Source organism: Lycium barbarum, chromosome 9 (genome assembly GCF_019175385.1).
Source record: "Lycium barbarum isolate Lr01 chromosome 9, ASM1917538v2, whole genome shotgun sequence".
NCBI classification, from domain to species: Eukaryota; Viridiplantae; Streptophyta; class Magnoliopsida; order Solanales; family Solanaceae; genus Lycium; species Lycium barbarum.
In genome coordinates, this window is record NC_083345.1 from 124,837,935 (window position 1) to 124,854,811 (window position 16,877).

The window sequence follows — 16,877 nt, forward strand, 5'->3', positions numbered from 1 at the left end:
AAATTAACCAATAACCAAGAAACTAAAAGTGATATTAACCCTAAAAAGTAAACTTGCAATCATTTACAACAACTTTCTTACTCTAATGATTTTGCCTAATAACGGAATTGTCGGTACCTTAAAGCAAAAAAGAAGCTTCACTTCCAATATTTTATTTTGTCTTTCTCTTTTCCCTAATTTATGATCATAAAAACAAAAACCAAAAAAGGAAGAAACAATAAAGTCAATCATTATTTTGCTAAAGTAATAAAAAAATAAAAGAAAAAAGGGAATATATTACATGAAATTTTCACAAAACTATTTACATGCACAAGATATAGAGAGAGAAACATACAACCAGTTTGTGTGTGTAAATCTTCTTGAAAAACACCATTAATTGATTAAATTCATCTCTATTCAATCTCGAAACTTTGATTATCTCAAAAAAAAAAAAAAAACTGTTTTTTACTCATTTATATTAGCTTACGAGTCTCATTTTCTCTCTATTTTTCTCAATTTTTGTGTTATACTCTAGAAATTAGAACTAACCATTGTTTATTTTGTTGAAATTAATGAGATTTCTTTTCATCTGTCATAGTTTAGGTGGACATAATTACCTGATATCTGTTTACTAGTGGGAGGTGAGAGATACCAGCGACCGTGGCGGAGTAAGAATTTTCACTAAGGGTTTTAAAAAAATATATAGCACGAAACAAACGAAAAAGCTAAGGGAGTTCAACATCTATTATATATACATAAAAAAATAATTTTAACCTCGTATATACAAGACAATTTTTCGCCGAATGGCATTCAAGTTAACCCCGGCTCCGCCCCTGATCAAGGTGCGCACAAACTAATCCGGACACTACACTTATGAAGAAAAACAAAAAAAAAAAACATTTCCACTATTTTATTGTCTTTCCCTTTTCCCGAATTTATGATCATTAAAACAAAACAAAAAAATAAAAATAAAGTCAATCATTATTTTGCTAAAAAAAAAAAAGAAAAAAAAAAGAAAGGAAATATATTACTACTATATGAAATTTTCTCTTACTATTACATGCAACAAGATATAGAGAGAGAGAGAAAGAAACAGAGAGCATATAATACAGAAATAAATTTTCACAACACACAAAATCTTTCAAAAAAACACTATTAAACCCACTTCAGATCTATATTATTCTCTCCTATAAACCCATTGATTCATTAAATTCATCACTATTCAATCTCAAAATTCCAAAATTTTCAAAAAAAAAAAAAAAAAAAAAAAAAACTGTTTTAACTCATTTCTATTAACATTCTCTCTATTTTGCTCAATTTTTGTGTTCTGCACTGAAAAATCAAAATTGGGTATTATTTATTTTATTGAAATTGGTGTTTTTTTAAGTTTTATGGTGATTTTCCGGCAGTGTTCGCCGGAGCTCCGGTGAAGCGCCGGGGAGAGGTCCGGCGAGATGTGTTGAATTTGGGGTGTGTTGTAATAAATGAGTTAAAAGTGAGGGGGTAAAAGTGTAAAGAAAGATGTTTAAGTCAGCAAGGTGGAGGAGTGAGAAAAACAAGATTAAAGTTGTCTTCAAATTGCAGTTTCATGCAACTCAGGTAAATAAATAAATAATTAATGAAGGGTGAAATTTTACTGTCAAAGATTGATTTTTTAATGTTTTATGTTGGTTCTAGGTAGTTTTTTTTTTTTTTTTTTGGAAATTATAGTATTGAAAATGTTGGAGCTAGCTATCTGAATTGGATGATTTGATTGATCATGTTCTTGATTAGACAGTAGAAAGGTTAAGAAAACTTTCTTCCCATTTGTCTAAACCTTGGTGAACACGGTTACCGATATGTGTGCTGGTGGGAGGTGATAGGCAGGTATTTAGTGGAATTAGTCAAGGTGTGCGCAAACTGGCCTAGATAACACGACTATAAGTAAATAGTTAAGAAAAACTTGGAATAGATTATATTTATGACACAAATCATTTTTTTCCATTGAAATAATGTCTTTGCTATATACTATGATAGAATTATAGGAATTGTATCTTCTATATACTATGATAGAATACTTTTTTTTTTTATAATCGTGGTGTCCGGACCAGCTTGCGTGCACCTTAACTAATTCTACGAGGTACATGCTAATATTGTGAATACCTTTAAATTTAGTCATGCCCGTGATTTGCATTGGAATATAATTATTTAGTATTAGAATGAAATGGGGTCGAATAAAGTGAAACGGATATAGAGGATTCATATAATCGACCCAACTAACTTGGATTTGACACATAGTTGGTGAATAGATTGATTGATCCCTCTGCATTATCATTGGAAAATAGCTGTTTTCTGCTTGTATTTTCCTTTGATTTGCTTCACTTCAAATCAGACACTTTCTTTGAGGCAATGGATAAAAAGTTTGTTGTTCTTCAGTTTTTTTGTCTTTCTTTTGGTATCAAGTTTCTATAGGGTAGCTGAAATATTGACATTCATTCAAACGATAACGGATAAATTTGTTTATGTATCATAGGTAGCGGGGGATGCAGTGATGATATCCGTGGTTCCCGCTGATGTGGGGAAGCCAACGTTAAAATTAGAGAAGGCGACAGTTCGTGATGGGAGCTGTTACTGGGATAAAACAGTTCTCGAAACCGTGAAGTTCATTCAAGAACCAAAGTCGGGGAAGATTCATGAAAAGATCTATTACTTCATCCTGGGAACTGTAAGCTGCATTTAAATTTTCATTTATTCTTTGGGAAGTTACACATTTGGCTGGGCGGCTAAAAATAATTACATTCACTAGCCAAATATACATTCTTATGTAATATGTATATTATTGTATATTAATTTTAATATACAAATACATTTGTCGGCTATTATTTTGGTGGACGGCTATACAGTGTGAAAATACTTTTTTTGTCTACATTGCTTCCTTATCAGTGACTTGACATAGTTTCTTTCTGTGTGTACTTTATAGGGGTCTTCAAAATCAGGAGTTGTTGGAGAAGCTTCGATTGATTTCTCGAATTATGCAGAGTCTAAGATATCCTCTGTTTCTCTTCCACTCAAAAATTCAAAATCGGGAGCTTTATTGCATGTAAGTCTCTCATCCGTTCGTGCAAGAATATGCATAGGCTTGCTATTTTGGACCTTATTGGATTTTAAAATTATGTCGTTGTCTATAGGTTTCGATACAGAGGATTCAAGATTCTTCTGATCAAAGGTGCTGTCCATTTCCCAATGGCTTCCATGGTTACTGTCAAATTTAAATTAGTTTTTTTTTTTTTTTCTGAAATATTTTTTGGTGCTTCTTCAGTTTTGTTGAAGAAATCGAAAATGCAAAACCAAATTCCGACAATATGATCTTGAGCACACAATTAAGCAATGATGACGTAGAACCTAGCCTTAAAAGCAATTCTTCAGTGGTATGACATAAAAACTTCGGTCTCATTGTATGAAAATGAAAATATCCGAGGATTGGTCCTCAGACATGAGTTTGTTTTGAAGCAAATTTATGCTAGCTATTATGCTTCCTTTTCGACTGATAAGATTGTTTCTTTTCTTGTTCTGGGCTTGTAATTCATAGGACGGTCGGATCTACAAACCTATTTTGCAGAATGGCAAACTGATTGGCAACCACCAAGCATCAGGTGAATCGGATATTACCATGTCCAGTTCCAGAAGCAGCTCAGGGCTTTATACGCCTCGGGAAATCAATACGGAAAGGAACATTGGCCATCAGGATCATGTAAACTTCCCATTCTCTCCAAATCACACTTTGATTATACGGAAGGCCAGTATTGATGCCTCTACAACAGTTTCTGAAGAAAATCAGCAATTGGAATGGCTGGTAGGTCCCGCTCTCGAAGTAAGTACAGACGGCTCTTCGAGCACTCCGAGAGAAGCTCTTTCAAGATTAGCATCACAAGAGGCGTCAGATGTTGTTGTTGCAAAGCTAAAATCCGAGCTTGCGGTTTTTGCTAGGCAGGTAGAAGTGTCGGACTTGGAACTTCAAACCCTACGTAAACAAATCGTCAAGGAGAGTAAAAAAGGTCAGGATTTGTCGAAAGAGGTTGCGAACCTGAAAAAAGACCGAGATGCTCTCAAAGAGGAATGTGATAAACTTAAAGCCTCCCAAAGACGGTTAGATGATGCAAAATCCAAAGACAAGTTGCTCTATGAAAAAGGGGATCTTCAAACTATTGTTAGTGAACTCAGGCAAGAATTGGATTATCAAAAGGACCTTAATGCAAATCTAGAAATACAACTTCAGAAGACACAAGAAGCGAATTCCGAGTTAATTCTCGCTGTACGTGACCTAGACGAAATGCTAGATCAGAAGAACAAAGAAAATGTTACATCTTCTGATACTGAGAAGTTTCTGGATGTTATCTCGAAGCATGAAATGACTAATGAAGACGATGAAGAGCAAAAAGCACTAGAGCAGCTCGTGAGAGACCATAGCGATGTAAAGGACACATATATGCTGGAGCAAAAGATCACGGACCTGCTTGGTGAAATCGAGATATACAGGTAGGTAGGGGTATCAAATGGCCGGGTTAGGCTGGATTTGGGCGGGTTAAAATGGGACGAGTTAATAAACCAAAAGTTACTTGGGCTGAAATGGACTAAAAAACGAGTCATAACCCAATCCGCCCAATTCTTACTAAGTTTTAATTTCTTAGTTTGTTCTTTTATAATTTTTTAAGTACATAATAAAATTAATTTTTTTCTTATTATTATGAAGATATTTTGATAAGATTACCGTGGGTCAACTTAGGCTATATCAGCCCAATTTCTAGATGGGCTGAAATAGATTGGGATTTGATTTGGGTGGGGGGGGGGGGGGTGTCAAACTTGAACAGGTTGGGTGGGTCATGTTTTCATTGGCTAATTTTGCCACACCTATATGCAGGAGAGAAAGAGATGACTTAGAGATGCAGACGGAGCAACTCGCCCTCGACAATGAGATACTGAAGCAAGAAAACCACGACATGTTATACAAACTTGAGCAAAGCGAGATTCAAGAACAACTGAAGATGCAATATGAATGTGCAACTTCTTATGCAACCGTAACTGAACTTGAATCCCGGATTACGAGTTTAGAGAATGAGCTGAATAAGCAATCAAAAGAATTATCCGGTTCTTTGGCCACTATAAATGAGCTCGAAGAAGAACTAGAAAAGCAAGCTGAGGGATTTGAAGCTGATCTCGATACTCTTTCTCGTGATAAAGTCGAACAAGAGCAGAGAGCAATACGAGCTGAAGAAGAATTGAGGAAGGCAAGACGGCAAAATGTTTGTACAGCTGAGCGGCTTCAGGAAGAACTTAAAGGGCTCTCCATGCAAATGGAATTCTCATTAGAAGCGAACGAAAGATTGGCTACTAAAGCGTTCCATGAAGCTAATGAACTCCGCCTACAAAAATTGTATTTGGAAGAGACGCTTCAAAAATCATCTGAGGATTATAAAGCAAAGATACTCGAGCTTTCTAGCCAGGTAACGGATATGTTTGGTCGAATGGAAAAGTTGCACTCGGAAATTGAAGAAAAATCGGTGCGATTGGGAAAACAAGAAGAGCTGGCTAAAGAAACTGAGCAGCGCTTGTCGGAGAAAATCATCTCTCTTGAAGCGGATATTGAAAATCTATTAACGGACAAGAATACGCTAATGGACGAGTTGGAAAAGACGAGGAAATCAATTGAGGACATGCAATTACTTATCGAGCAAGGTCACGGTGAAAGAAGAGAACTCGAAACTAGGCTAGCTTTAGTGGAAAAAGAATTAAACAACACGAGTTCTCTTATGGATGAGAAGGAGAATTTAATTTTGGAACTGTATTTGGAAGTGGATATGCTTTGCAATGAGACAAAGAAATCTTTGTTCGAGGACGAAGTGGAGAAAGAAAATTTGAGAAAGCAGGTGTCCGTGTTAAAAGACGATCTGAAGAAGAAAGAGGACGTGCTGAATTGTTTGGACAAAAAGCTCATGGATGCAAATAGTCTAAAAGAGAGGATAAAGTTGCTTGAGGTAATATTTTTTACCTGCATTTGATCCACCTAAATGTTGTTGTAGATCGTAGAAGTTGATTTATTCTTATACTCCCTCTGTCCTAATTTATGTGACACTCTTTCCTATTTAGTCAGTCCCTAAAGGAATGAGATCTGTTTATATTTAGTAACAATTTAACTTTAAACTTCTCATTTTACTGTTATTGAAATGATTTATAGCCACATTATGGCTTGTTTTAGACCGCAAGTTTTAAAAGTCTTTCTTTCACTCTAAAACTCCGTGCCCAGTGAAACACCTCACATAAATATATGTGAACGAACGAGGTAGTACTTCGTAACATAATTGAGATTATTTCAATTGACAAAAGTTGATCTACTCCTGCATAGGTGTTTGATAAAAAGTTGATCTTGATGAGTATCATCAATCTTTAGTTTTTGTTCCATCATCGCAGAGTCAGATCAAGCTGAAGGAAGATGCACTTGATGACACAATTAATTCGTTTATCGAGAAGGAGAAAGATCATCAAGACAAAATCGAAGAGTTAGAAAGAAGATTAGAAGAATCCCAACAGAGCACAGAAAGGCTTTTCGAACAAAAGTCCCAAAAGGTTAGCAGCAAGAATGTTATCATCTGCATCAGCATTGTCACCGAGATTATTTAATTCCCTTCTCTAAATATCAGAGATAAGACAGTTTGTCCCATTTGACTGCTTAATTTGGTGAGGATAAACAAGGAGTCCGTTTGGGCGTGAATTCCCCTTCACCCCCCTCCGCCCCCCCCCCCCCCCCTCCCTGTTTCAATGTTTTTCCAGAACAATGTTTGATTCTACATTTGACTAAATTTTTTAAAATATTTTAAAGACGAGTTTCAAGTTTGAAAAAGTGGGTTTGACCAGTTTTTTAAGTGATTTTTTTTTTCGATTTCACAAATCTTTTACTTTTTTTTCAAATTAAATGCATGTCCAAAGTTGACAAACACAACTTCAACTTTCAATACCCTTTTTCAACCTTTTTTTTTCAAATATCACATTTTTATGTCCAAACGCCTACTGAGTTATCAGCATGAATGATGTTTGAACTAGTCATGATTGAAGTTTGTGACTGAAGTAGTTAGTTCAGGTCTCTATCGGCACACACTGTTCGACTCGTATTAAAGAGTTTCTGTCTGATGTTACATTGATACAGGTGGCAACGGAAGATCTAAATATCGCAACTACAACATGTACGAAAGATGAAAATCCCTGTCAAACATTGTCTACAGAGAGGTACGAGATCGTTATCCTGTTCAAATAACTATTGACAAAGATGACTTTATATTCTTCAAATCATTTCATAGCACACTATTGACTCAACTTGAACAAGTTATTTTCACTTTTATTTTTATTTGATGTGATTATGACATAAATTGAGCTTAAATGGAATAATGAGGATTCATTTAGCCGTACCCCGACTGGTTTGGGACCTATGTTGCTCGGACTCCAAAAATGTTGTCGCACCCGTGTCAGAACCTCCAAAAATATAGTAATTTTGGAAGATCCAATACGCACTGGACGACATTTTTGAAGAGTCCGAGCAAAATAGTTTGGGACTGAGGTGTAGTCATCGTCGTTGATCGAGGCAACTTGAACAAGTATAACTTAACACCCTATTTGAAGGTGGTCCATACGTTTTCGCAAACAAACTAGAAGATGACAAAAATAGTCCCTTATCTTTGGTAGTAGGTTTAAAATAGTTTCTTAAGTATCAACTGAACAGTTTGGTCCTTTAAGTTTGCCAAAAGTAAGCTCTTTGGTCTCCGTCAGATATTGACCAAAGGGAGGCCAATAGTGCTCACTTTTGGCAAACTTAATGGACCAAAACTGCTCAAGTGATACTTATGGGACTATTTTGAACCTACTACCAAAGATAAGAGACCATTTTTGTCATTTTCTCTAAATAAACTTGTCCAAAACTAATTATTCAAGATGTCTCCACAATAATTGTTTTCCCTTCTATATTCCTAATTGGTACTGCCTATATTAATGCAGCAGCAACGGCTGTTGTTCGGATGAGGAAATGGAAAGCCCAGCATCGAATAACAGAAATCTCGAAGAACTATCAAAAGAAACTGAACTACTGTGGGAGAAGAACAAGTTAATGGAAGTTGAACTAAAAGAAATGCAAGGGAGATATTCAGAAATAAGCCTCAAATTTGCAGAGGTAGAAGGAGAAAGACAGAAGCTTTATATGAAACTGCGGAACATTAAGAGCGCGAAAAAAGAGCTCGGAAAATAGATACAAGTATAGTTAATGGATTCAAGTTCTTTTTTGCTGGAAGATTTAGATGTGAAGGCCCCTCAAAAAAATTGAACAAAATAATGTAAATTGGTGAGGGGAGGTCTCTCTCTTCCTTTTTTTTGGCATATTCTTTATTTTTTTCTTGCATAGACTTAACACTATCAGATAAGATACAAAAAGTATGAGTAGTGTTAGCATATAGGTTATATTCATTGTCAAATAAGATGCTATCTAAGAGCATTTCAAGTTGTTTTTGTAAGTAATGACTTGTGTTATTTGTATCTATGAGTAGATTCTTTAATTATTGTGTTGTGGACAGACCTATGTTTTTTCAGGCAGCAATTATTTCATTGCCTGTCTTGCATTCAGTCTTATTTTTGCATTTTTGTGAAAGATTATATATACAGCTTGAATCCTTGACCTCTTGATTACATGGGATAACTTCTATCATTACGCCAAGACTAAGTAATACATTCTTAAATTTGTTTAATCTCATCATACGATCTAAATGTTGGAACTGATCATCCTACTAATTGACTCACTTATAATTATATCTCCATTTCCTTAATGTTAATATTTACGCATCGAATGTGTATATCAAATCAATATATGTATATCATGCATATACTTTTGTTTTTTTAAAAACTGAATCATGGTTATAAATAAGTACAAATTATTGTTAAAAAAATAAAATGAAAGCTCCCCCCCCCCCCCCCCCCCCCCCGCCACTTTCTAAGGGTTTGTCTTTTTAGTGGACTTATAAAGAGTTTAGAAAAAGAAGGGTGGGCTAGTGTACATAAACATGGGCCTAAAGGCAAAAAAGGTGGATTTGCCCCTTTGCGTGTGAAATACATTTTTTTGCGCGGATTGCCCTTCTTTTGGGGTGGTCTTTAAATTATGCCCCTCATATTGCTGGTCTTTAATTTTTGCCCTTCGCATTGCAACTCTGAGCGTTCATGAAGAAATTATGAGGTTCTGAGTTCGAACTCCCGCTCAAGCATAAATTAAAAAAAAATGCAAGGCAAGGTTTGGGTCGCGTGTATGCCGGACCCGACATACTCTTGTTAAGGAATTACCAAATTTATGCCGGACCCGACATACTCATGCCTTATGGGCAGACTTGGCATAAGTATGCCGGGTCCGGCATAACTTTGGTAATTCCTTAACAAGTTTATGTCGGTGGGTGCATACTTTTAATGGGCAAACTTTTATGCCGGACCCGGCATAAATTTGTGAAGGAATTACCAAAGTTATGTCAGACCCGGCATACTTATGCCAAGTCTGCCCATAAGGCATAAGTATGTCGGGTCCGACATAACTTTGGTAATTCCTTCACAAGTGTATGCCGGTGGGGGCATAGCGAAATTTAAACTCTGCCTTGCGAAATTTTTTTAAAATTTTGACTGTATGGGGGTTCGAACCTGGAACCCATGGGTTTTAGCCGAAGGGCAAAATTTAAAGATTTCAAATATGAGGGGCAAAATTTAAAGACCACCCCAAAAGAAGGGCAATTCTGCGAATTGCCTTGTGAAATATACGTGAGGCCTAATCCATTAACGTTCTGAATATCTCACCCATATATACACAGAATTGTTCATGTGAGAAGAAAATATTCTCCTTCTCTCGTTCTAATCGGCATTACTCTGTTGTTTCTGCTCCTAATTGATAGAGCTTATTGAATTTTGAGAAATACACCTAAACCGTGTGAAATATTTTTAAAGACATTATCATTGACATTTGACAACACGCCTCAAGCTAAAATTAAAGCGAATTTATGTGATCATGCCTCAACAGATTAATTTTAAGTTTAACAAGTATTACCTCATTAACTCAGGACCTTGAAACCCCCCCCCCCCCCCCCCCCCCAACCCCAACAAAAAAAAGAAAAAATAAATGAGACAATTTATGTAGTATTATACGGATATCAAACTTATGGCTAATTAGGAGACGAAGCAAATGTGTGGTTTCTTATTCTCATGGGAAAATATCATACCCGTTACAATATTAATGGTGTCTATTCTTATAGTAGGGACGTCGTAAAAAGGTTGAACACGATAGGATCATTATGGCCGTCCAGCAGCTTGTCATTATTTATATGTGGACTATGGTTCACTAATTCTAATAAGTTCAACGTGTTGTGTTTCCAAAAGTAGTATAGTAGTACTACAATCAATTCATCAACTTTATATATGCTAAAATCTATTAGTTGGACATTACTATGTGGTATTTGGAACTCACAAATTCAATTAATTCAGATTTGCGTTATGTTGGGACTTGGGTTTATTTAAGGGAAAACGCTCCCTAACAAAAATTTCTCGATATCCTGAACTCGAAGTCAAGATCACTGATTAAGAATGGACGGGTCTCATCCATCACACCACCTTTCTTAATGGTTATTAGAGACTTATAATCGTTAAAAATCTTTCAATATTAATTAAAGGTCTTCGATTCAAGTCTGATAAAAAGAAAAAATGGATATAGGGTATTTCGTTAATAGACGTAACCAATGCAATTTTAGACTACTCAGGGTCATTAAGCTACTAAATATCGAATGCTTATAAGAAAAATTCATCAACGTAACGCGATTATTGTCTTTTAACCTTATCATGACTACTCAACACTCGAAGTTGACATCCTACCCAAAAAGTCTTCCTTTTATATAAATGCAAACCGTCAAAGACAAAAAAAGCTTGACATGCCTTTTTAATAGATTTAACGAGGTCAATAAAAGAAAAGGATATTTATGCCAATAAAAATATAGATATTTCTAGCATTTTCTTATTTGTTTTTATTTTATAAAATGTTGGTTGAATTTAAACTGAGAAACCTGATCAGTCGGTATTCATATAATTGTTCTCAACTTATTTGAAATTGACGCCTAGTTAGTATTTTATCTACCATTCATGCATACCCAAAGTAAAGTTAATAACTTTTGAAGTTTAATCATCTTTACAAGTGCAATGAATCACATCATGTCACCAATTTAGCTGAGCTAATGCCTAATGGTAAACATTTTTAATAATAAGTGCATTGCCAATTTAATTTTCTTGCCCTCACCTACAAGAAAAAGCTAATGATATTAATAAGGGAAAGCAACACTCCAGGTACACAGAAATGAATGCATGTTGCTTTTTCTCTTGACATGAGCGCTGACTGAGTCACTGGACTATTATAAAATATAAGTAAAAAGGATTTAATTTTCTTTTTTCACAATTTTTTTATGAACAAAAACAAGTATGAAAACAATTTAAATAAAAAATGAAACTGGGGCTGCTCGGAATGTATATTAGTATATTGTTATAGCTCAAGCTCATAACACGTAGTGTCCACTTTTGGCTAAGCAATCCTCACGATTTCGTCCCTTAAATTGTTGGTATTAAATCTAAAAGCACTCGTACAGTGTAAATTTACTCTTCTCTTACTGTCTGATGTGAGATTTGCCTAACTAAAGTGTCATTTGCACCCATTGTAGTCTTAACTACATTATAGTGACATAGCGAATGTCACCATGACCACTAACGGATGTGGTGGCCGGGCCCGGATTAATGGATGGGATCCCTCCCCTTAATCAGAAGAGGAAGAGGTCTCGTGTCGAGAATTGGGAACACTCTCCCTTTAAATGGACTTACACAGCAAGAATATGAATTAATTAAATCAATAAATTTCGAATAGCAAATAGTTAAAACAAAAGGATAAAAAATGTCACCATGAATATAATATCAGTAATAGTATTAAAATGTGGAGTGGTACTCCTTTTCACGACACCATGGTACCTTAATTTCTCCCACTCAAAAAGGGAAAGAAAAAGTAATACGTAGTTGGTCACTATCACTTTATATATATAGAACCTAATCAACTTATGAGCAAGCAATGATGCAATCAGCCAATAAATAACTAGCTATTGTACTAATATAATCCATGACTGTATCCCATTATCCCTTAATGACATATATGTCCTTTTATATCTAGCTTTTTTGTCCCAAGTGGATAAAAATGGATTTTGATTCGCAACTCAAATTGTAAATAATTAAATTGAAATAAATCGTAATAATAGGATTTATGGTTTTAAACGTTTCAGTCTAGAAAACTGAAAATCCAATTTATGCGCGTCAAAACAAATGTTTTACATTAATGGTGTTGAATTTCAAACATGCTTACGAAAATGCAATTAAAAAGGGACAAGATAGGTCTAAAATCGCATAATTAAGTTTAAGAAGTTGCCTAAAAAAATCTATAAGCTTTTGGAGTCAGTGCTGCAGACTAATGCATCAGCCAATGAAGTTAAATATTACTCTTTTTATAATTATTTTATGTGACACATTTTCTTTTTTTTTTGTATGTATCAAAATTAATTTTACCTTTCTATATTCAGATATAATTTAACTTTAAAAAATCTCATATTACTCTTAATAATATGATTTATAGTCAGACAAATATATATGGCTCATTTAGATCACAAGTTACAAAAAACATTCTTCTTTTTAAAAACTTTATATCCAGTCAAATAATATCACGTGCATTAGATGGAGCGAGTAAACACATATAAAAATTTACGAATACACTATTTATAATGTTTAAATTCGGAATCCGTTTCAGAATTAACCTCTTTGCTTTGAGTGGGTTCTTCACGGAAGTCATCATTCACACGACTAAAAAAAAAAAAGCGGTGAAAAGCATCAATATGTAGGGTATAGACAAGGACACAACATAATTTTTATTAAGATAAAAAAACTAGAAGAAACAAATAAAAGAATCAAGAAACAATCAACATTGCATAAAATCTGCATAATTTATGTATATATGAGTACTGTTTTAAGTCAAGATTTTCAGCGGTACTCTCCAAGTGTGGCTTCAACGTTGTTATATATATAAACCCTTTACCTCCACCCATCATTTATTCTAAAAAAGAATTTTGCCAATTTACTCTTCTTCTTCAACAACAATATTCAAGTTGATAAAATGTCTAAAATTTATCCAGAAATTTTGGAGCAATCTTCTTTTTCTTCTTCCTCTTCACCTTATGTGAAATCCATAAGAGAAACATTTACATTATGGATGAAATCATTAGTTTTCCATGGAAATGGTTGTACTGTTTTTAATTCCAAAGGTGAAATTGTTTTCAGAGTTGATAATTACCAAGAAAGTTGTAGAGATGAAGTTTGTCTCATGGATCTCAAGGGCCAAGTTCTCTTCTCCATTAAAAGAGAGGTAATAAGATGACAATTTTTTATTTTTTTTATAATTATGTATCCAATATGGTGTCAAGGGTCTATAGGAAACAATTTCTTTACCTCCACGAGGTAGGGATAAGCTACGCATTCACTACCCTCCGAGACTCCACTTATGAAATTACACTGGATATGTTGTTGTTGTTGTTATTGTTCTTTTATTATGGATCCAATATCTGAAAGACTAGTGTTGGCAAATTTAATGGGCAGGTAGAAAACAAGTAAAATTAAATAGACACTTTTTAGACCCTGAAATTGAAAAATAGTCTTGGAGTTCACGATATTAGCTACTTTTTAAAGACAGAGCTGAAAAGTAGCCCGTGGGCGCTACTTCTATGCTAAAAATGGGTCAAAATCCAACTTGTATATATTTCATGCCGGTCAAATGCGAATTGAGTCATTAATGAACGGTTTGAAAATGGTTTAACCCGTATTATATATAGGTGTCTAGGAAAATGAAATGATATAGAAATTTTGGCCTCTTCTTAAATTATTTAATAAACGGAAAATAATTCCATTATTAAGATTGGAACCCAAGACTTCTAATTATGTTCGAAAAGTTTCACCCAACCATCTATATCTTAGCTACATGAATTGTCAAGCTTTTTGAGTGCACTAAATGTGTTTATTTTATTTAACATAAAGTTGTTTTTTTCTTTTTTCCAGAAACTACGAGTTTTTGGTCGCTGGAATGGCTATGGGTGTAATGGAATCAAAGGGAGGCCATTGTTTCAAGTAAAGAAGAATAGCATGTTTTCTAAAGAAGATATCATATGTAATGTTGGAATTAGTTGCTACAAGATTCAACAATTGGATACAAATTCATCATTTAAAGTGACAAATACTGCTGGTCAAGTTGTTGCAGAGGTCAGTAGTCAATTAATTCTTTTAATTTTCGCATTCATTGAAATATATAGATATAGTTTATATACATTGACAGTGTAAATATCTCTTACGTTATTTGCGAAATTTAATTTGTTGTATCAGGTAATCTTTTTTTATTTTTCATGTTATTATCTCTATTTTTACGAAAGATTACCTATAGTTATTATTTAGGTGACCTCACAGTATAAAAAGACATTTATATTATAAGTGTATAGAAGTTATATACACTATAGTGTTATAAATTTTTACACCATCATGTCACATTTACACTTTGTAGCAAGTAAACATAACTATCTTATTTTCAGAATTACATATTTTAAAGTGACTTAACTGTAAATATTCCTCGAATGACTTCCTAGTGTGATAAAATTCTTTAAATTAATGATGTATATAATTTAAACTCGTAAATTTTATGTTCTAATTTTTTTGGTGGTGTATTTGTAGGTAAAACAAAAGCAATCATCAAGAGGATTTGGATATGGTGAAGATGTGTTAACTCTAGAAGTGGAACCCCATATAGACCACTCATTAATTGTGGCTCTTGTGATAGTATGCAACTTGATTCATGGCAAATTATGAAAATTTGCTCGTGTCATTTTTTCACAGGAGTCATGCTAATTTTTTCGATATCGTTCCAATTTTATCGGATATCCTCAAGGGATCGGCAAATTCCTATAGTATTTCAAGATTCATCAGCTTCTAGATTCATGTGAGTTGAACCACCATTCTGATTTAAGAATGTGTTGTGTTTGAATTCTCTTTGTATATAAGGAGATATTCAAAGTTGTATGTGAAAATACAAGTCAAGTTGTATGGTTTAGGGTGAAGAAAAGAAATATTTTATAGTTTTATGTAGGCCTGTGCACAAATCGATTCAATCTGAATTTCCGAACCGATTCGAAACAATTTGGATAATTTAATTTGGATAATACAATTCGATTTCGATTTACAAATGCAATTGTAAAATATTATGGTTTAACGGTTCGGATACGGTTTGCTTCAATTATCAACCGAATCGATCTGAACAAACCGAATTTATATGCCACTAGTGACTAATATGACTAATTTGGTATATGTAATGTGGTGTTGACGGATTTGTATGCTTGCACAAGTTGTCAAGCTCTTGTTTTGCTATTATGCTTGCAAGTTTATGGTTTTTTCTTGGTTAATGTCTTGGTTATAAGGTTGCAAGTTTAGGATCTCATTATTTTTTGTTATGTTTACTCTAAAACTGAAATGAAATAGTTGATTGTTTAAATTTCGAATAAACCGAACAAATCGATTTGTGTAACCGAACCGAAATAATAAAAAACGAATCAAATTGAACTTAGAATGGATTGTGTTTGGTTGAGAATTTTAGAAAGTCGAAATTTGAAATTTCAACTCGATGATGGCCAAAACCGAACCGATTCGTGCACAGGCCTAGTTTTATGTGATTTTCCTAATTCGCGAGATTGAAAAATCTCTTTAATTACTATATTAAGCTCGTTTAGAGCTTAAAATTAATTTTGTAAAAGTAAATCTAAAAGTCAAAATAGAGCCCTCCAATTTTGTTTGCCTTGCAAGATTTCGCTGTTTATCAGTTTGCTTGGAGTTCACGACACTCAATTTTGTATTTTATTATTGTATTAAAAATATTTAATTAAATAAAATATTTACTAAATTTTACCTAAGTATCACGTAAAAACATTAAGTTCTGTCTGATCAAATAGACACTGAACTTTGACAAAGTGAAAGATCATATAAATATCTGTTTGTCAAACCAATTATCTGCAAGAGTGTGTGGTCTATATTCGTAGACTACGTACAAACTTCTAGTTTGTTTAAGACTACGTACAAACTTCAAAAGTTTTTCTTTATCTTTAAACTTTCTTATCGAGTCAATAATTGTGTATGCAGAATTTTTAATAAACGGGGTCCAATTTGAGTAGCTTATAGACATAGGATTTAATTAAGGCTACTTCAATAATATCTTTTCAGAATGGCTTCAATCAAACAATTCTTTTAATAAAAACCAACACGTCTCATTTAACAAAATGATGTTCTGTGACATCTTTTAGGGCAAGAAATATTCGCCTTACGAATCAAATTGTATCATATAAATTGAACGAATAAAGTATTACTCCCTCTATCTCAGTTTATGTGATACACTTTCTTTTTTCATCTGTTTCAAAGGAATGATATATTTTTATATTTACAAGTAATTTAACTTTAAATTTCCTCTTTTATCCTTAATGAAATGATTTACAGCTACATAAACATCTATTACTTATTTTAAATCACAAGTTTCAAAAATCTTTATTTCTTTCACAAGTTTCAAAAGTCTTTATTTCTTTCGTCTAATCAAATTATATCATTGGGACAGATGAAATACTAAGTTAGAATGGTGGGCTATTAGCCTATTTACTATATATAAGAGGAACGTGAGAAGCTTGAACACGACAGGGTCGCTATTGTCTAGCCCAGCAGTTTGTCCTTTACATAATGGTTCATCAATGCGCATGCTAATATTTTCA

At 33.8% G+C, this 16,877-nt stretch overlaps 2 protein-coding genes and 1 pseudogene across 3 annotated transcripts; 2 read left to right on the plus strand and 1 right to left on the minus strand.

Moving 5' to 3' along the window:
* The first annotated feature begins 1,029 nt into the window (after nucleotides 1-1,029).
* On the plus strand, nucleotides 1,030-8,552 carry LOC132609888 (uncharacterized). 2 transcript variants are annotated; one of them, XM_060324080.1, is made up of 10 exons: nucleotides 1,030-1,578; nucleotides 2,492-2,683; nucleotides 2,939-3,058; nucleotides 3,147-3,184; nucleotides 3,278-3,386; nucleotides 3,548-4,494; nucleotides 4,877-5,990; nucleotides 6,424-6,579; nucleotides 7,157-7,236; nucleotides 7,999-8,552. In XM_060324080.1, the coding sequence occupies exons 1-10, from the start codon at nucleotides 1,501-1,503 to the stop codon at nucleotides 8,243-8,245; spliced, it is 3,081 nt and encodes a 1,026-aa protein (XP_060180063.1). In that variant the 5' UTR covers nucleotides 1,030-1,500; the 3' UTR covers nucleotides 8,246-8,552. The 2 variants fall into 2 exon arrangements, with proteins under 2 accessions (XP_060180063.1, XP_060180064.1); XM_060324081.1 differs by having other exon boundaries at nucleotides 8,002-8,552.
* A 4,464-nt stretch (nucleotides 8,553-13,016) lies between these two features.
* LOC132609889 (protein LURP-one-related 4-like) lies at nucleotides 13,017-15,314 on the plus strand. Its single transcript, XM_060324082.1, has 3 exons — nucleotides 13,017-13,456; nucleotides 14,143-14,343; nucleotides 14,806-15,314. The coding sequence occupies exons 1-3, from the start codon at nucleotides 13,208-13,210 to the stop codon at nucleotides 14,938-14,940; spliced, it is 585 nt and encodes a 194-aa protein (XP_060180065.1). The 5' UTR covers nucleotides 13,017-13,207; the 3' UTR covers nucleotides 14,941-15,314.
* On the minus strand, nucleotides 14,931-15,023 carry LOC132612383 (U6 spliceosomal RNA; annotated as a pseudogene).
* Nucleotides 15,315-16,877: the final 1,563 nt, after the last annotated feature.